Below are 21,516 nucleotides of genomic sequence, written 5' to 3'. Positions count from 1 at the left end.
TGCATACAGCTGCTGACTGAGGATAAGCAGCACATACTATAAAGAAAACAAATCATCTTTAATGGAATTATGTACATACCCGACTTTCATTGAAATACTTATCCTTCAAAGCTAGGCTTTTCCAAAATAGCAAAATATGGTCACGTTCGTTTATAATTTTTAAGGCATCTGGTGCAGATAATGGAACTGAAAGCAAGAGGAAAAGTTAAGATAAATGATTACAAAATAAAATGCACTTGTTATTCTTTTCAACTAAAGGAATAAAAATTTAAATAAAAAAACAGAATGCAGACAAAATGAAAGACAGAGGTGCCCAGAAAATTACTTAGAGGTTTCTCGTCTCTAAGAGAATAGATCCAATTTACCATCATTCAGTGACATCACTATTTGTGTAGCTGTTACACGTATAAAACTTAACTCTTTGTCTGGAGGGGGGAAGAGTCTGTGCTTTAAATGTAGCCAATTTCCTGACTGGAATTGGACTGTAAAAAAAAAAATTATGGGTCCGATATTCAGCCAGCAAAAGGCGAGGAGAGGGAGGCAGCATTATTATGCTGTCAATGGAGTTAAAACTGGATCTTCAAAGCTGGAACCTGTGAGGGCTACAGCTTTGAATATCCGGCTGTTTAAGTCTGCTAACAAATAGCTGCTTCAGTCAATATTCAGCACTTAAGCATTTATGCATTAAATCTGGCCACTTAAGAGCTGAATATCAGCTCTTAAACAGCCAAGTGCTGACTCTGCCCCCAACATAGTTGGCTTTGAGTTCGGCGCTAACTAAAATATTCAGCAGCACTTAGCCAGTTAAGTGCCGCAGAATATTAATAGCTAGACCCAACCAAGTGATTTAACCGATCAGTGGCTGGCTAAGTTGCTTTGAATAAAGGCCTCTATCTTTATAAAGCTTGACTATACTGTACAGTCTGTTGCAACCCTCACAATTCCAATACAATTTTAAGTAAAAAAATAAAAATAAAAATTCCTGACCAGAAAAAGTTCTCTAGTTCTCTTCTATTTTGCTTACCTGTGTTAACTTTTACACTGGATTCTTTGCTCATGTTCCATAACTGGACAATTACATTGTATTTTCCACCAGGTTCCAGCTTTCTAATAGTATATTCAATTGTGCTATTAGAGCTTAATGTTTTGTAACTCTTGTCAGTCTTCCTGATCAGATCCTTGACTGTGACAAAGTACATCTGAAAAAAAGAACTACAGCCTTTGAGGATTTTAACAGCTACTTGCCAAGTACATCAGTGCACTACTTATTCTGATCTATATAAAATGTGATCAACAAATAAATCTATAATTAAGTGAAAACCAAATACATATATAAAGAAACTGAATCTCTCTAGTTTGTATGCATACTCATTAAGGATTGGATTTTTACTCACCTTTTCAAGATCTAAACTCAAGGACTTCTACATATTCATAGCAACATAATAGATGATGCAGATAAAGACCCAAATGGTCCATCCAGTCACATTCATTATCAAGCCATGATTAAACCAACAATGAATGTGATATAAAATACTTGATCCTGGTTTTTGTTTGGCATTTCTGGGATATAGATTGTAGAGGTCCGCCCGGCGCTGTTCTTAGGTTCCAACTACTTAAGTTGCCACTGAAGCCCACTCCATCCTATCCAAATCTATCTCAACACTTGCAAGACACAGACTGTAGACGTCCACCCAGCACATCCAGCTTTTTATTTCTGAGGCAGTTGTGTAGTTTGGAGATCTGAGTGTCTTGGTTCGACCCTAGCGGTAGGTACAGTTGTATGTTGTCAGCAAATGAGTAGATCTTTATTTGGTGTTTTAAGGCCATGTCTTATCACCAGTCTGATGTAGAGATTGAAAAAACTGAGGGGACAGGAGGGCACCCTGAGGTACTCCATATTTTATCAATTTAGGTTGCGATAGGAGATCTCTCAGTAGGATGCTTTGAGGCCTATGGCTCAGGAATTATGAGAATCACCGGAATGCTTGATCGTTGATTACAATATTTGTGAGTCTGGTGAGGAGGCAAGGGTGATTGACGGTATTGAAGGCAGCACTGAGGTCTAGAAGCACCAGCAGACCATCGTTTGTCTAGTATGTTCCAGCCGTCATCGATGATGTCCACTAGGATTGTTTCTGTGCTATTTAATTTCCTGAACCCAGATTGGTAAGGGGAGAAGGCATTTCATCTGTCGACAAAGGCTTGGAGTTGAAATAGTACACTCTTTTCAAGGATCTTGGAGATGAAGGGAAGGTTGGAGACTGGTCTGTAGTTGCTGGGCTCGTTCAGATACTGGGTCGGTATTTTAAAAGATTGGGCTGATGATTGCCGATTTCCAGCTTTGCGGTTCTGCTCCTGATCGCAGGAAGGAATTTATTAGAGGTAGGATCGATTGGATGAAGGCAACTTTTGTGGCCATCAGTAGATCTGGTGGGCACAGGTCAAGGATGGATCCAGAGGGCAGTAGTATAGTAGCGCAGTGATTGTTTTTGCTAGGTCGCCAGTAGAAACAGGTTCAAAGTGATCAAGGGTTTCAGTTTGAGGTTCTCTCATAGGGGGGGAGGTCATCATTTTGAGTGTTTGCTGGGCTTTGAGGTGTTGAGTTGAGATTTGCACGTTTGCAATCAATTTTTTCTTGGAAGTAGAATGTTTCACTGTTCAGGTTGGTTTGTAGGGTTTTTTGGATTTCCGTGTGAGGCAGTGAGTAAGTTTTTTGTCAGTATGAAGGTATTCCTTGATATGTTTGGAGCTTTCTGTAGGAGATTAGTATAGCAGGTCTTTTTTGCATCATGGATGGATAGTTTGTACTCATCTAGCAGTTCTTTCCAGTGGTCTTTGTCCTTTTTGTCTTTGGATTTGCACCAATTTCTTTCTGCTTTTCTTAGTTCTCCCTATTCACTCAAGCATCTTTCTAGCTTTTGCCATTGGTTTTTCAACCTGTTTGGCTACCTTAAAATCATCACATTACCCCCAAGTACTGCTCCTCTTTCATGCACAAAAGTTCTTCAACCCCTAAACTGTACCATTCCCTCAGGTTTCTGCAGCATTACTGAACAAAAGAAGAAAAAATGATTATGTTCACAAACTGCTTACCAGTTCATGATCTGGAGAATCATAGGGAGACTCCCACTTCAAGAGGGCAGATGTTTTATCAACCCAAACAAAATGGAGATGGCGCGGTGGTAACCTGTTATCTGGAATCATCCTAACCACAACATACTCAGAAGGTGGGCCTCGGTAAGGTTTTATTACACGGACCTAAAAAGAATAAAACAGATAATAGAAAAGTGGCATGAAATATATGCTTAAAAAAATAGTTTCAGCATTTTGTTAACTTCCAGAATTCATAGTAGTCACTAGGAAAAAGAGATGGGAGAGATCAGGTGTTTTTCTGTCATTATTTCATCTTTGTAGTTTATAAAAACACCATAAACATGCCACAGAAGTAGCCATACCAAGAATAAGTACTGTTCATCCCTGTTAACAAATACGGTAATATTGTGGAAGACTGTAGTAACACTGCTTGGGTTTCTGTGCAAGTCCAGAAAAGATGTAGCATAGAACAGTCCATAAACCTGTAAAAAAACACAACAGAAGGCATTTTGAGTGTGTGATAAACATTTTTGTTTAATTACTTTATGCTCTAATTATCTTTGCCAATATTGGAAATGACCCTCTTAGGGCTGGGACAATGTGCCAACCTGGGTTCAGTTCCCAGATCAAGTCGCCTGCTTCTCAGATTGAGTGGGGCTGGGGCTATTTCAAAGAAGGAGGGAAAGGGAGATGATATTTAAGCCATCATGCAGTGCATGCTTAATCTTAAGAGGCCATATTAGCTGAAGAGACCCATGATTTGCAGCACATAGCCAAGGACTGTCGCTGTGATGACTGGGCTAAGTTATGGGTAAGGAGTATAAAATTGGGGGGAAAGAGGAGAAACTCCAGCTAGCTGCAAACAGGGCAGTGAAATAAATTTCTACCTCTAGTCTCCCCAGCTATCTAGCTGCTGATGCTGCATAAAGAAAAAGTTAGTCCAAGGCACTGATAAGTTGTTAAATAGGGTGGGTTATGGTTGCAAATGAAAGCTTTGGCACCATATCCCATTAGATAACATTTAATTTATGGCTGCATTTTGCTTAAAATTTCTAATTGTGATTAATTGCACAAATAAATAAATAACCTTTATTTCCCACTGCAGTTCCTTGTGACTCTGGGGAAAATCATTAATCCTCCCATTGCCCCAGGTACAAAATAAGTACCTGTATACACTATGTAAACTGTGTTGATTGTAACCACAGAAATGCAATATATCCAATTCCATCCCCTTTCCCTTCTCTCTAGGATTAATATCTCCCTCCTACCCAAGATCCAACATCTCTCCTTTTCTCTTCTTCTCATCATCTTTTTTCTTTCCTGGGGTTCATTCTCTCTCTCTTCTCTCCTCACTCACTTCCATTGTACAGCGTCTCTCTCTCTCTCCACTTCCATGAGCAACAACCCAAAATTGGTGGTGAGCAGCAGCAAGCTCTTCTCATGACTTCTGGAGCTCCATACCTTGGCCATAGCTACCATCGATGGCCCCTCCAGTTTTACTCATGGGTCTGCAGCTCACTCCTCTCCCCTCACCTGGGGTTTGGCATTTGCCCAGCCTCTCAATTTCTCCCCCTCTGGCCTACCTTAAAGGTGGTCTTCTGTTGGCCCTGGCAGTTACACTGTTACACATACTCTGCCAGTAGCCTGCTCTGAAGCTTTTCCTCTGACCAATCCCGCCACCTTTGATATCACTTCCTATTTCTACAAGGGCAGAATGGATCAGAAGGAAAGCTTCGAACCAGGCCCCAAGCAACATATGTGCAATACTAATGCTGCCGGGGACCTACCTTTAAGGTAGATCAGCATGGAAGGGGGATGATTTTGAATTGTGGATTGGGGGGAAGATGCCAGATCATGCCAAGGACAGGGGATGGGAATGGAAGGGAGAGGAAGAGGAGACAGGAGATGCAACACAATTTTTAAAATTGTGATTATAATTAACTCATTTTTAAGCCCTTTACATTAACGGATGCTAGAATATATGTATGTCTGTCTTTCATTCTTTCTTTCTCTCTCTCTCCCCTTGGCCGCTTTCTGTCTCTCTCTTTCCTCGGCTGTCAACCATCACTCCTTGCCTGTTCCACCTGTCCAGCCGTAGGCCTTCTCCCTTCCTTTTACCTCCCCCTGTCCAGCTGCACTCCTTACCTGCTCCCCCTGTCCCTCTTCCCTGCTCACCCTGTCCAGCAGCACTTCTTCCCTGCTCCCCAGTCACTCCTTCACTGCTCCCCTTATCCAGCAGCAGCCCTTCTCCTTTTGTTTTACCTCCCCCCTGTCCATCAGCACCTTTTCCTGCTCCCCCTGTCCAGCAGTAGGCCTCCCTTCCTTTTTCCCCCTATCCATCAGCACCTCTTCCTGCTCCCCCTGTCCAGCAGTAGGTCTCCCTTCCTTTCCCCCCCCCTGTCCATCAGCACCTCTTCCTGCTCCCCCTGTCCAGCAAAAGGCCTGCCTTCCTTTCCCCCCCTGTCCATCAGCACCTCTTCCTGCTCCCCCCTGTCCACCAGTAGGCCTCCCTTCCTTTTTTTCCCCCCCCAGTTCATCAGCACCTCTTCTTGCTCCCCCTGTCCAGCAGTAGGCCTCCCTTCCTCCCCCCACCAGACCAGAATCTTCCCTTTCTCTATCCCCCAACAGTCCAACATATCCCTTCTCTCTATCTCCCATCAATCAAGCATCTCCCCTCTGTCTCCTCCTATCAGCCGCTGTCGTTCGCCATCTCATCGAGCCGCTGCCGACAGGCTGGGTCCAGCTCCGGTGCGTCGCTCATGCACAGCAGCGGGAGCAGCATCACCAGCAACAGCACCGCCATCGCCGCTTCTGGACACTGCGGGAGCCCCCGCACCTGCGCATCACCCTGGCATGGGTAGGCGAGCAGCAGTTGATTGCAGAGCGCGCGAGGCCAGCTTTTCAACCCTTCTCGAGGGGGCGGGACACGCTGGTGAGGAGCTTCAGGGGCTGCTGATGTTAGCCCCGGTAGAGACGGAACGGCGGAGCTGAGCGGGTGGCAGAGCCCTCATGTGTGTCCCCCCCTCCCTGGTGCCAGCGCCGCTCTCCCTCTCAATGGGCTGGGCCGGACCGTGGCTTCTTCGGAAGACGGGGCCTCAGGGTTTTGTAGGGCCGGGTCTGGCGGCGCCGTGTAGGGCGGAAGCGGGAGGCGGGGCCTCAGCACCGGCCGGACGCCTTGCGCCGCCGGCCCCCAGGAGCTCGAGGCTGGCGGCAGACATGCCTGGCGTGCCATGGTGCAGGAGGAACAGAGATCGGTAGCTATTTTGAAAGCAGTGGCGCGAGGTGGAGAGCAGGTGGTGATGTAAAACGCACGCATGCGCACTCGTGTTTCCGCGACGGATCAGGGAACACGACTTTTGAGTGCGCATGCGCGGCCTAGCATTTTATTATATTAGATGCATTAATCACAGAGTTAACTGCAATGAACTTACAACCTTATTTTAAATGAGCCAAAAAACTGATAAGCTTTTATAAAATTCTCGCATTCTCTTTCACAAGCTTGAATATTTCTTAGCAAAGACATCAGCAATATTAAAAACTACTTATATTGCAGTTTGTTTTTACATCACATATATGATTAGTTAGGAAGAAGGAAGGTAGCTAGATAACATAACCCAATCCGATATCGCCCACATTATATGTATACTGTGTGCTCTTAAATAAATCTTCAAATTCTAATTCTGTAGCAGTTCTTTGCATGAATAAAAATGAAGTTGCATACTTATAATGGGTATACTCCATGGACGATAGGATCCTACCTCAACACTATTGGGTAAAGTCATCAGGTTGGGATGTAGCTTCTAGAAAAGTTTTCCAAGACTGTGCAGGAGTTCTTTTGTTTCTTTCCTGCTAGTTCTGTTAATCCAGTTTTGAAGCACACTTCAACTTGGAAAACACTTTTTTTCCATGGATAGAGAATCACTATAGCTCTAGCACCTGAAACATTGCCAAGATCAAACTATGATTTCTTCCACGCACAGCAACAGATTAGGACTAGAAGATCTCAAAGTTGATCTTGAAGGTACTACCAAAGTGGGACCACCCAGGAATTTAATTGGATTTCTTAATTATGCTCAAACTGCAGCAATTTTCATTTATTGTAAGCCTAAACCAACCTTGAAAACACTCTGGAAGGGCAGAGAGCTGGTAGTGCAGTCTGCTCCATCCATTGCTCCCTTAGCTGGAAGGAGACAGGAACAATGCATGTGAGGTTGCCTGCTGAAATATTAACTCAGTAGAGAACTGGAGTTGCATAACCTCTGATATGCCTGAGGGTAGACAACATGTAACCTTCCCCAAATTCTCCATTTTTCTATCAGAGGAAAAGAAGAGAGATCAAGGGCTCTGCATGCTTCGCATATGTACTTTTGGCCAAAGAATAATAAAAAGGCTGCTGATCCCTACAATACAGGACTTATTCAATCCACATCACATGGGCCACAACTCATTCTGGGGAACTTCTCCAGCTCACTTTTGGTCAGGTGCTAAATCTCCACAGATCACACCCATGCATCTGATATACATGCTTGCTTGCCTGCCTACTCTCAAAACAGACCAAATGCACTGGTTGACATGCTGAACTGCTATGACTTACCTGTAGCACATCACCTCCATTTATTTCCCTGACATACTGGAAACAAGTTAAGGAGGAGAAGGAAGTGTGATTATTTTGGATTTCCTGATTTGAAATCCTTAATTGCCCAGAACTCAGAGAATTTACTTTTAGCCCCCTCCCAAGAGTAGGGGAGGAAGATGGTAGGCACTGTGTCCACAAACCCCCACAAGGATCAGAGGGAGAAAAAGGAGGAGGGACCACAACTATATTTAGCACACCTGGGCTGTATAAACCAGCCCCAGACAATCCTAGTCCTTTAGACAGTTAAAGTGGGAAAGGAAATCAGGCCCAAAGAACTTATGCTTCACTGAGAATCTGGGCCTACAGCCTTCCCAGAAATGGCCTTCTGGATAAGGAAGCAAAATTACATGTACACAAAACAAATGAGAAATGGGTTGTCATTAAACCAAGCCTTACCACATTTTTTGGACCTGTCCAGCTACACTCCACTGCGGTTTGACTGATGGCTTTGGCTTTGAGACTTGGGACAGTAGGTTTTTCACCCTTGGTTGTAACATGCTCAAAGGACAGAGCACTATCCCCAAAATCAGTTTTGGCCCATACAGAGATCTCATATGCTGTCTGAGCTGTCAAATTATTCACTAAGGAGAGAACAGAAATGAGACTTGTGACTTTTAAGGCTACCTACTATGAGGTAAAACAATGCGTCAAAGTGTATCTCTTTGATTTTATTATTAGCACTATTTGCAATGCAGTTTTGATATTTTATAAATAAACGATGCAGAAGAAAACTTCAAGATCAAATGTTTCTGTGTTTCAGGAAGGCTATTCCATAGTTTGGCACATATCATCATTTCTTAGACCTTATGATCTTCAGGGAAACACGAGAAAGCAGTTTCAGAACAACAACGTAGCATCAGGTCCTAATTTTTGGTTCAGCTTCAAAATACAGCAGAAGGAATACAGCTCTGCCATAATCAGAAATACTGTGGCTCTCAGACATCTTTGATATCCTGTATTACTTTTATTTTTTTCATTTTTATTTCTATACAATCTACCAAGCTATCTTTGAAGCAACTGTTGACTACATTTGTGCCCTTTTGGTCTCTGTGGTATCTGCAATTTCTGTAAATCACAACTGAAGTGCAACCTGCTAGTCTATTTAGTCGTAACTAGTGGATGTTAATCATGCAATTTATGTAGTGTTTTGTTGATCAAATAGCTGAAATGTTGTATCTGTCCAGCTCTACCTAATTTGCAGATGTGTTTCTCTAAAACAGACTAACATGGCTACTACAGCTCTCTGAAAAATGAATTTTGAAGAAAAAGTGATTTTACCTTTTACTTGCGATGGTCCTCCATATAGTAATAAAGTTCTGTTTTCTTGTATGTGTGTGTCAAATTCCCAGACAATACTCAATACATAATTATTCACCTACCAAACAAAAAACAAACAGAAGTATTTGGTATTTTCTATCATTAAATGACAGATTCATGAATGTATGCTTTGAACACATTTATATAATAAAAGGGCTCAACAAACTTCAGGTCCAAGTCACCATGGTAAAAAATAAAATTGGTATGCAAGAATTTTGTGCTCTGCTCCTGCTTCAGGTACCATTACAGCCACTAGTGGAAACATTGTGTGGCTCTCATTGAATTGGACCTCAGTGGTGCAACTTGAGGCTCAAATGTTTCATTGCCTCAATCAAGCTTTTTGTCATTAGTCCTTTATGTTAACTTTTGTACTTCTTAAATTAATGCTTCCAATATTTCAATCTTAAGATTATTTAAGAACATACTCATCTTGAATTGGATTTATTTAGCTTGATATAGTGCCAATGACAAAAGTATCAGGTGGTGTACCATATGTAACATTCTCAGTCAACACATGGGATATCAGCAGCATAAATAAAATAAACCACAATCTTGTTATGTTTGTCCACTCGGACAGGGGAATGACATCCAACATGCACCATGTTTTGCCTGAAGGTTTTATCAAGGATACAACCCAGCAATAACACACAACTTATGTGAGAAAACAAGTAACTCCTGAATTTATCCTAAAATATTATAAAATATTTAGTTTACCTTCTTTCACCAAACACATCATCTGCACAGCTCTTTTTGAATAAAAGATGGCAGTGGCATTCTCCCTATCCTTCTTATTAGGATTATTTTAGTCAGCAGATCTAATGGACCAATCACAGCACTTCAGTTAAATTAGGGATTCACACTAAATTTCAGCACTAAGCCCAAGCAGGATCACTGAGTTTAACTTATACATACAATACTGTTCTCTAAAGTCTAACAATTTATCCCAATCTTGTTTTGCTTGTGGACTGGTTCCAAAAATGATTTAATACAGTGTTCAGTCTGAGTGAATTCATTGGACCCTGATTGCAGTTTGTGATTCCTTATGACTACTGGAATATTAAATTTCTAGATTTATCAATTTATTAAAGATGATTTAACTTGTGAAACAACTTTTTGGAAATTGGTCGAGCATAACACAGTTAGATTTTTCTGTTGCAAAAATATAAGAGTCTATACTCTAGGTCAGGGGTGTCCAACCTTTTGGCTTCCCTGGGCTGCATTGGCCGAAAAAATGTTTCTGGGGTCGCCAAACGCTGCAGCAAGACAGAGGAGGGAGCTGGCAAGACAGTAAACACCCAGGGGCAGCAGAGGAAAACACTGCATCGCCCTCGTCCAGGGCCGCACAAAATACTTCACTGGGCCGCAGATTGGACACCCCTGCTCTAGGTGAATAACCCCTAGTCACAGGTTGCTTGCAGAAAGATGTCAATCACATCTTTCAGCTACTTCTCCTTCACCAGTTAAGTACAGTACCCTATTCAGTTTTTCCTTATGCAAGCGAGTTGAGAAGGTATATTCTGATTTGATTTTGGGGTTTTTAAAAATCTGATTCATGTGGTTTTGGCACCCAGAGATCCCCCACATGGGGCAACACAGCCTGGAAGAGGACACAGATTCTTCAAGGATGGTCTGTAACTCACAGGGCAACCCCTGGATGTACCTGCTGAGCTGGCCTGCTTTGTGTATGCTTGAAGCTCGAGGTCCATTCCCCTGGGAGCTAACTTGTTCCATGGAATCAGAACTGGTTCTTAAGAGGCCACCGGCGGACGGCGCAGGGAACCATCAAATCTCTGCTTGACAGATTGGGATGCCCTGAGAAGCATCCATTGTACTGATGGGAATGTCTGAGGGGTCTGGGCCTATTATCTGGCAAGAACTTGGGTTTACGGTCCTACACTCAAACTTTCCACCAAGTTCTTAAAGAGATTTTTATAATCCTCCCCTTCCTTGTTTTTACCTTTTACGTTTCTTTCCTTTACTGACTAGAGTTCACCCGATCATCCACTGTGTTTCAGTACATCTGTTACTGTCATTGGCTGCATTTCAATTATGTTTGTTTAATCAATGTTATATGTATCTCCCTCTTTTTAATTATTATTGTACATTGGCTTGAAGTTTTGATAAGCGATTAATCAAATTTTATAATAAATTTGAAACTTGATAAACTTGCTTACTAGCCATAAGGTCATCCAAACCTTTGCTAAACAACAAATGCCCTCTGAAGGGCAATCTGCTCAGGGTTGCCTTAGAGGAGTCATCTCCGGACCACTGTCAGATCTACAACATCCTGCGTAAAGAAATGGAATAGGCCGACAGTTTGCTAAATACTTTGAAAATGTTGTACAGTGCATCTGCCATGTAATCCACCCCAGAGATCAGAAAAACGAGATCCTGGATCACAATGGTGTCAGGATCATGGCGAAGCTTCGAGTGACAAGCTCTGGCCACAAAAGAAGAGATTGCCATTGCCTTCAGCCCAGCAGCAGTTGAGTCAAAGAGGTGCTTGAGGACAAGATCCACTCTGTGATCCTAAGGATCCTACAGCACCACCCCACCATCATTGGGGAGTAACCTTAGTAACCTGTGCCAATGAAGAACCAACCTTTGGGGACACAAAGCGCAGGTTAAAAGCATCCGCCATCAGGTAGAGCCAAGTCTCCGTGAGCATCTTGACAATGTCTACATGATCAGGGAAGGTGACAAACTGCTTGTTTTCGCTATTTATAAGAGAGCATTCTGCAGTAACAGACTGATCAATCTCCAGCTTCAACTCCTGAAGAGACTCAAATCAAATCAACCAGGTTTGCGGGTTTGAAAAACCTCCACACTGTGGGATTCTCACCCAGATCCAGGGCCCCACCTATATCCTAATCCTGGAGATCCGTGAGTGCTGCAACATCCACCACAGTAGTAGTGTCAGCCTGCATGAGCAAAGGCATGATCAGGGCATCCAGAGTGTCCACATCAACCGCTAGTGCAACAGTGGGGGGATGCCATGGGGAAACCGGGCTTAAGATCAGTGTCCTGAAAAGGTGGGGTCCCTGAGGCTGGCATGGATGCATGAGGAGGCATAAAAGGCACCATTTTCTTTGCCAAATAAGCCTGATACATCATGTTAATTCAGGGGAAAACCCGTCATCTGAGGTGGGAGCTGACTCCTTTGGACCCTTCTTAGAACTTTTGGAGGACTTGAGTTTTAGACGCCAAATCTCAGCTGTGTTTTGCAGAAGCAACACGAACACTGTCCTTGGGGCCCTCTTTGGACTTTTTAGGGTGTCCCTGACTGGAAAGAGTGACAAGACCCCCTTCAGGAGTTGAGGGAACTTGGGCTGATGAGATTTTGCCCCCCCCCCATGCTGCAGCACGAGGAACACAGCCGCTCACTGGACAGACATCTACTGCAAATAGGGTATGAACCCAAAGAATCATACCCTGGGGAGTCCATCTGAGCAGTTTTCTTGAAGAAACAAAGCTTGTAGAGGCAAAAAATAACTTTAAATTCAAATTGGGAAAATCCAAGATGGCTACCGCGGGTACTAATTTCAAAACAAAATAGCCTGGGAAAAGCAGGGGAACCCCCAAAACATGGTGAGTTTTGGATTTTAGGGGTGGGGTGAGTAGGGCTAACTCCGAAACTGCCCAAAATTCACTTTTGGAGACCCCCAAAATCGCTGAAACAAGCTGTCAGTTCTGTACTCACTGTGCAAAGCTGTGCTGGAAACTGCAGTAAAGGAAGCTGGCACAGCTTATAGGGAGATCCTCTGCCTCAACAAGCATGCAAACTGGACTGCTGGTCTTCTGACTGCCCTACCGGCATAACACCAACAGCCGGAGACCTCTGCCAACACTGAACATCCTTGCGAACGCGACCTGGAGAAGGGACGCAATTGGCTCCGATCCCAGGCACACCTCCACGGAGCCTGCACTCAAACCCACTAGCGGATGAACCTGGGATGAGCAGAGCTCTCAAGGAAATGGTCCCTGAGCCCTAATCTGAAAGTGCAGACTGTCCAGAGGGTGCACTGCTAGGCTGCCAAGCCCCTGGAAACAGACTTTCTACAAAGTCTGTGATCTCCCGCAGCAGCAGAAATGCGCAATTTGCGAACAAAAAGACTGAGTTTAGAGAAAAATAAACTTGAGCAGAAAAGACAAACTCCTACTGTCTGGCTTGTAAGAATGCCAACTGGATTTTTGGGAGGCAGTCCCGAGGTAAAAGGGGAGGAGCTGAAAACATTGTGTGATTGAGGCTTCCTACAAGCTGTCTGGCAACCACAGTTACATAACCCACTTGGTCCAGGTGGGATTGTACAAGAACTACTACTGGGCAAACTAGAAGGCACAACAAATCCCTACATAGACACTACAGGCCAAATTCTATAAATGGCGGTAGGCATCCTACCGCTGTCTAACCAGCTAATCAGGACACATGTTAAAAAAAAACCAAAAAAAACCCAACAACCCTGAGGAAGTTGCCTACATTGTAGGCGTCTTCGCAAGCCTAAGAAGGCACGTAGGACTGCCTAAGCTCACCCAAGGCTAAGCGTGCTTTTGCAGGAAGTGGCCTTAGGCGAGCTTAGGTGGCCTTAGGTGTCTCCCTAGGGCCATGATAGGCACCTGAAATGTAGGCCAGCAAAATGCTGGTCTATATTTCAAATAGACTTGGCCGCTGAACTGATCATGGCAAGGGAATCTCCCTGCCACGATCAGTTTAGTAGCCGCAGCAGGGAACCTGTTCCACCATGAAGTCAGCAGGCAGGAGGAATGCCCAATCCCTCTTGCCGCAATCCCCAAAACAATCCCCGGCAGGAGGGATGCCCAGTCCCTCCTGTCGGAACCCCCGAAGCCACCCCCTCATGTCTGCAGCAAGAGGACACACACTATTCTATATAGGACATCTGTGATTCTCAAAAGCCACTGAGGCAGCTTCTGAGACTGGCGTCCTATACAGAATCCGGCCCTTCATGTGCTAGCAGAATCCATCAACCTTCATCACACACATGGAACAAAGTAGACTCTCAATACAGAAAGCCAGATTCCATCAGTAACCCAATACTGGCAAAATAAATTACGGTGCATTTCCTCCTGTATTATGCAAAATTATGGAAAGACATATTTGGATGGGCTAAAGTGGGCTTTGACAGCTACTCCAGTGAATGAGAAATATGATCAGACTTCTGAGAATAGCAGGGATAGATCAAGAACAAGAAAACAAGTGTGCATTTTTGTGTCGCCTTCATATCACATGCTATGAATATATCTCGGTGGTGCTGGGGGGAGAAGGAACATAGCAAGTAAAAACTATTTTTGCAACACTACTGGATTGCAGTAGTGGATTGCAGAGTGCATTATTGGCAAATAATGTGACTGTACTGCAACCAAAATTACAAAACCATTCTTCCACAATTGTGTGACTGCCCTATTTGTGGTGCCAGTATCTGATTGTAACTTGCAGAGTGGCAGATGAGGCTCTGGTCAGTTTATTGGGCAGATTAGACGGACCATGCAGGTGCTTATCTGCCATCATATACTATATTACTATGCACATTTCCCCAAGTTGAAACATTCCAATCCCCCAAAAATCAAAATAATTTCTTTTCTGCCTTTGTTCTCTGGATATTCTATTTTGCAAATCAGGTTGGTTCTGGTCTTTTTTTTTGCATTCTTCTTGTGTTAAATCTTCTTTTAAGTTTTCGCAGGCTCTCCTTTCCATCTCTTTTCTCACCTTCATCCAGTCTTTGTTCCTTTCTTCTGTCTAAATCTAACACTGATCTTCCCTTTCGTCTTTTTCCCCCATTTTTATCATCTCTGCTTCTATCCATTTACCAGTTATTTTTTTCTTAAAAATAGCTTCCATCATTTTACCCAGAACATACATCAAACTTACAAGTCTATAGTTACTTAGTCACCTTCTAGAGCCCTTTTTTTAAATCATCAGTGTTATATTAACCTCCAGTTCTCAGGTACATAGGCAAATTCAAATGACAGGTTACAAAGTACCAACAGGAAGTCCACAATTTCATAACTGAGTACCTTTTGAACTCTGGTGTGAATACCACCTGATCCCTATGATTTAACTACTAGTCAGTTTTTTTTTTTAAAGCAATTTATGACATCTAGAAACTTAGCCTCCCTGAATTCAGGGAGAAATATCTGTCCTGGAATATGATCAATGACTGAAATTTTCTTTAAAGCTGCTTTTCATATTTTTATTAGTGAACTAAGGAGACATGTTGTCAACAAAATCTTTAGATGACCCCTGAGGCAGTTATTTTGCTGAAACACTGACCACATTTGGTTCTGGTTTTGAATAAGCATTGTTTTTTTATCTACTTGTGGTCAACTACATGTCCTCTCTATCAAGGATGAAATTATTGATTTTACCAGTTATCAGAATCTTTGTCTTATTGACATTAAGGTGGCAGGCTACTTATGTTCTTTGATTTTGATATGCAGATGTTTCAGATCCACCAGAATAATGTTAATATTTTCAATTAATGCCATTCACTTTTAACTCTCCAAACCTTTTTTCCAAATTTTTAGCATAAATAAATTTGCATACATACAATTAAAAATATATATTTTATTATTATTATCCCAAACTGCTTACTAGAAGTTGCTGCAGGTAATTTGGAATCAGTTTTTCTAATGTTTGTACCATTAGTTTACCTTAATTTTACTTTTAGGATGGCATACTTTGTAGATAAAACCATAGGTTCCCAAGTGAATGTCAGTTTATCCTAGGACAAGCAGGCAGCATATTCTCACATATGGGTGATGTCATCTACGGAGCCTGGTATGGACAGTATGAAATGTGAACTGTCACTTTAAGTTTTAAGAAATTTTGCAACTGCCCGTACCGCACACGCATGACTGCCTTCCTTTAAGAAACTTCGCGACTGCCCGCACCGCACATGCATGACTTCCTTCCTGCCCGCTGAGGCTCAGGCACCTCAATTCTTCATTTTCTACAGAGCGAAGTACTGTTTGGTAGGCCTCCGTTCGGCCTAAGTTTGTCTTCCCGCTTTTGCATATTTTTTCTTCTTTATCTATTTTTCTTTTTCTTTTCCCTCATACATTTCAGCGACAATTGAGTTCAATGTCACTGAAGTAATTTTTCCATCTTTGTAGAGATTGTTGATGGGTTTCAAAAAGTGTGGCGAGTGTCAGCAGTCTATTTCTGCTGCAGACCCTCATAAATTTGAAATTTGTTCTCACTGTTCAACTTTAAAGTCCCATTCTCTTAAAGCTCATCATGCTCAACAGAACAGTTGTTTGGCGCTGCCATGGATATCACCAAATCTTCACAGGCATCAGCTTCAACATCATCACCCCAAGAGATTCCAGCATCAGGGAAGCCAGCTAAGAAGCTACCCGCTTCCAAACAGGCATCGCAGGTCTCTACAGCTAAATACAGTTAAAGATAACGAGATGCTAAAACATCAATCAAATGAAAAAAAGAAAACCTTCTACATATTACTACATACTTGAAGCTCAGAATGTTTACATGAAATGCTGAATACAAATAAAACATGATTTAAGAAAAAAAATATTTTGAAAAAAAAATCAGAACAAGGAGGAGCAGGCAGATCTAGAGAGCTGCATGGGGACGACGGGAATCCCGCGGGACCCCCCTTCGGGTAACAGAGATCCCTTGGAGATGTCCCCTAGGATCGTGGGGATGCCCCCTAGGGTCACGGGGATCCCGTGGGGATGCCTCCTAGGGTCGCGGGGATCCTGCGGGGTTCGATGCACTCGAGCCGCGAGGCTCGTCTTCTTTTCCCTACCTGCCCTGCCGCAGCACACAGCCGACCTGATAACTCTTCTTACTTGTTTAACAGAAGAACATTAAGCGTCTTCATTTTTTCTTGGTTGATCACAGATAAATAACTGGAGATACCAAATAGGTCAGAGGCAGAAAGCAAGCTAACTCAACATCTGACAGGGTGAGCCGTCAAGCCTACTGTACTCTTATATTGGATATTGGAAAGAAGATTATTGAGATAAGAACCTAATCTTTCTTCCCAGTGCAAAAAGTACAGTAGGCCTGACTACTGGGACGTCCTCCAAGTCCCCCAAGCTAGGGTGGGGCAGAAGAGCCTGCTGCAAGCACCGCGGACCCAAACACGGTGTCCATTTGTGCTGCAACATGCACTCCATAGACCTTCCAAAGGTAGGGAGGGTGGACCAGGTAGCTCTCTACAAACCACCTCAGGTGGAACTGCCCGAAATTCTGTTCATGAAGAGGCTATGTCTCTGGTAGAATATGTTCCCAAAGAAATCGGTGGCTGTTTACCCCAGCCAATTGTATGCAACCGTAATAGCCATGCGAATCCCTCTGGAAATGGGCGGCGTCTGAGGCAGGTTTGCTCCACATGCTATGGATGTTTAACATAAAAAGGAGATCTGAAAGACAAAAATACATTTAACCCCTCGAAATAACAGAGAATAACTATCCTCATGTCCAGTAACACCAAGACTTTGTTCTTTTTCTTTATATCTATGGCTAGAAATGCTGGGAGCTGGACTACCTGATTTACATGGAAGGCAGAGACCATTTCTGGTAGAAACAAAGGCACAGTGCAGAAAAACACACTTGCATCTGCAAAACTGAGAAAAGGCTACCTTGTATGATAAGAGCCAGGAGCTCCAGAACCCTTCTCGTTGAAGCTACAGACACCAGGAAATCCATCTGGACTGCAAGATCCATCCGAGATACATTCTGAAAGTGTTCATAAGGTGCTTTACAGAGGCCCCTATATCCCAATATTAGGGAATGTTTGTCACATGGGAGGATGCAGCTGCAATGCTCCCTTCAATAATCCAGTTGTGTCAGGGTTTGGAATACACAGAAATCAATTATTAGTAAAATTTAGGTGTTTTGAGGCAGATAGAGGCTTTCAAAATAAAATCAGGAACTTCAAGATGGCCACCACAGCAGAGTTTTAGCACTAAAAAATGGTCCAGGAAAGCTGCATTAAAGTTTCAAAAATTCAGGGAAGGGGTTTTGGAGGTGGGGTACCCTAAAGGAAGCCTCAGATACCCTCAAAACTTCATTTTCAGGAAACCTCCCCCCCCCCCATTTCTCCCATGGACAGTAATGCACTATACTCACAAACTGTAAGGTGCTGTGCCTGCATCAGCTCTCACTGCAGCTGGAGAACAGAAAATATATCTTCGGGGAGGGGGGGAGCCAAACGCAGCCGGCACCCATTACAGTCCACTGGATGAACATGGGGGGCCACTCAGCCTGTGTTCAAGTGCCTGATAAATCAGGGGCAAGCCGGGCTCCCAGGGGAACATACCCTGAGCTGTCTTAAAGGCTAGTACAGGACAGCTAGGCAGATTCTCTATAGGGTAGCCCCCCCTCCTGCTACAGCCCTCCAAACACAGAGGCTGTATATTCTCCCAGGCAGAGATGTCCCAGGATTTCTGGGAACCTCTGTAGCACCAGAAGCCTCAAAGATCAGATGAAAACCTGAAAATAAGAATGAATATGCAGAGCAGAAGAAAAAAGATCTTCTCATCTCACTTGCAGAAGGAAAAACTGAGGAGATGAGGCACTGCCCAGGGACACAAGGAGACAGAGTTGAAAAATGTGGATGATGCCCTCTGCACTCCTCGCAGTTAGAAGAAAGAAACCCAATGGTCAAGCCTATTGTATCCTTTGCACTGAAAATGTTCCTGAGCAGCGTTATATACTGTATGAACACACAACTGGTCATACTGGCATTTACAGATAATCAAAGTTCATGCAGCAAATCTATTTAGATATTATTAAATAATCGCTTAACCCTGAAAACCGTGGTGCTGCCATATATGACACACATACATACAACAGAACTACATTTTTAGAAAGGATGTGCAAATTGAAATTCAACATCCAGGTTGTGACATAATAATAATAATAACAGTTTATATACCGCAGGACCGTGAAGTTCTATGCGGTTTATAATGATTAGAAATGTTACAGATTGAGTGAATAAACAAAGTTACAGATGGAATGAATAAACAAAGCACAGACTTAGCGATTGGTGGTTTTTGCGGTCGTTTGTTGAGGACTAAGATTGAATAGGTTGGTTTCCTAAGTATTTCAGGAACAGATGTGTTTTCAGGCGTTTCCCGAATTCTCCATAGGTTGTAGGCACAAGCAATTGTTCAAGGTCTTTACCCCATAATGCTGCTTGATGTGCGAGAAGATGTTGATGATGACTTTTAAATTTACAACCTTAACCGGTGGAGAAATTCCACTTGTATTCAAGAAAAGGATCTGCTATAATAGTCTGCTCTGAAATACATAGTGAAATGGATGTTCATGCACTTAAACTTCTAACTTGTCAACTGGTCAAAACAGACACATAGCGTGAACATTCATGTGCCATCACGTTGTGAAAAAGCAACTTAAACATCTATTTGCCTGAACATAAACATTTATCTTTCCCAGTTTAGAAACAGAAAGGAGAAATTAGGTTCTTACCTGCTAATTTACTTTCTTTTAGCTTCTCCAGACCAGTAGAGGTTAATCTTTACGAATGGGTATATATCTAATCATGACCAGCAGGTGGAGACTGAAAACAAAACTTTGGGACAGTATATACTATCCTCCCTTCTCTATTTCCCTCAGTCTGCCGAATAGCCAAGCAGAACCAAGAACTGGAAAACAGAAAGAAAACAATACTCCGAACAGGAGTAACAAATAACATACCCAAATGCTGTTGGAAAATGCAGAGGAGAAATACCCGAAGGAAAATGTCCCCACAGCTCGCCAGCTAAGCCAGCCGAGCCACAGCCGCTGTTCTTTAATTCTCCCCGGCCCTAGAAAAATACTAGAACCCGCAGCAAAAAACAAAAACTGCCCGCGAAACAGCCCCAACAACAACAACAACAGACAGGGTGGGGACCTCTACTGGTCTGGAGAAGCTAAAAGAAAGTAAATTAGCAGGTAAGAACCTAATTTCTCCTTCTTTAGCACTCTCCAGACCAGTAGAGGTTAATCTTTACGAATGGGACGTACCAAAGCAGTCCCTCTCACGGGCGGGACCCCCGAAGGGCCGATACCAGAACACGCTCACCGAACACCGCATCCCGACGCGCCTGAACATCTACCCGATAATGCCTAACAAAAGAATGCAAGGAGGACCAAACCGCAGCCTTACAAATATCCACCGGAGGCACGAGCGACGACTCAGCCCAAGAAGCCGCCTGACCCCGAGTGGAATGAGCCTTGAGAAACTCCGGAACCGGCTTCTGACTCAGAAGATAAGCGGAAGCAATCGTCTCCTTGATCCAGCGCGCAATAGTAGCCTTAGAAGCTCCAGCCCCCCGACGAGGACCCGCCAGAAGGACAAAGAGATGATCGGAGCTCCGAAAATCCCGGGTCCGCTGCACATAAGCGCGGAGGACCCGACCGACATCCAACTTGCGCAGCTGCCGTTGCTCAGAAGAACCCTCCCGACTACCCAAGACCGGGAGGACCACCGATTGATTGACATGAAAAGGAGAAACTACTTTCGGCAGAAAAGAAGGAACAGGCCGCAAAACAATCCGCTCCCTCGAAAATTCCAGGAAGGGAGCCCTACAAGAGAAAGCCTGTAGCTCAGAAACCCGTCTAGCGGAAGTAATGGCCACCAAAAAGACCGACTTCAGCGTAAGGTCCTTCAAAGAACATCCATCCAACGGCTCGAAAGGCGGGCGCACTAGAACCGAGAGAACCAGATTGAGATCCCAAGAGGGAACCGAGGGCCTTATGGGAGGCCTGAGCAACTTGGCCGCCCGAAGAAAGCGAATCACATCAGGAATGGCCGACAAACGCTGACCCGTCACCAGCCCCCGAAAAGCCGACAGGGCTGCCAGTTGAACCCGGAGAGAAGACCAAGCCAGGCCTCTATCCAGGCCATCCTGCAAGAACTCTAGAATGTTAGGCAGGGAAGCGCGAAAAGAGACCACTCCCCGCGCCCGGCACCATTCCTCAAAAAGACGCCAAACCCGTACATAAGCCTGAGAGGTAGAAAGCCTCCGGGACCCCAAAAGTGTAGAGATCACCTTATCTGAATATCCCTTCTTACTCAGGCGGCCCCTTTCAAGAGCCAAGCCGTAAGACAAAAGGGAGACGGGTCGAACATGGGAATGGGACCCTGCATCAGAAGATCGCACACGAGAGGCAGAGGAAGAGGATCCGCCACCAGATGCCTCACCAGATCCGCATACCACGGACGACGAGGCCAATCCGGAGCCACCAAAACCACCAGCCCCGGATGGCGAACAATGCGAAGCAGTACTCTGCCCAGTAATGGCCAAGGAGGGAACACATACAACAGCCCCTCCGTTGGCCACGGTTGGACCAGAGCATCCAGACCCTCGGCCAGACCGTCCCTGCGACGACTGAAGAAGCGGGGTACTTTGGCGTTGCCACTTGTGGCCATCAGATCCATCAGGGGCTGTCCCCAAGCCCGCACTATCAACTGAAACGCCAC

The 21,516-nt window shown here is 44.0% G+C and overlaps 1 protein-coding gene across 2 annotated transcripts in view; it reads right to left on the bottom strand.

Annotated features, from left to right (window-relative positions):
- The window catches only part of SORL1 (sortilin related receptor 1), a 240,475-nt gene that overhangs the window by 13,744 nt on the left and 205,215 nt on the right, over positions 1 to 21,516 (bottom strand). For both annotated transcript variants that reach the window (XM_033918566.1, XM_033918567.1), the window contains exons 40-45: positions 9,008 to 9,104; positions 8,126 to 8,310; positions 3,456 to 3,575; positions 3,094 to 3,258; positions 1,025 to 1,199; positions 80 to 186 (exon numbers count right to left, since the gene is read on the bottom strand). In XM_033918566.1, coding sequence (XP_033774457.1) covers positions 80 to 186; positions 1,025 to 1,199; positions 3,094 to 3,258; positions 3,456 to 3,575; positions 8,126 to 8,310; positions 9,008 to 9,104 — 849 coding nt within the window. The remainder of the gene's footprint in view (positions 1 to 79; positions 187 to 1,024; positions 1,200 to 3,093; positions 3,259 to 3,455; positions 3,576 to 8,125; positions 8,311 to 9,007; positions 9,105 to 21,516) is intronic.

Source organism: Geotrypetes seraphini, chromosome 13 (assembly GCF_902459505.1).
Source record: "Geotrypetes seraphini chromosome 13, aGeoSer1.1, whole genome shotgun sequence".
Lineage (NCBI taxonomy): Eukaryota > Metazoa > Chordata > Amphibia > Gymnophiona > Dermophiidae > Geotrypetes > Geotrypetes seraphini.
Note: the sequence above shows the minus strand (reverse complement) of the source record. Positions and strands in the feature narration are given on the sequence as shown.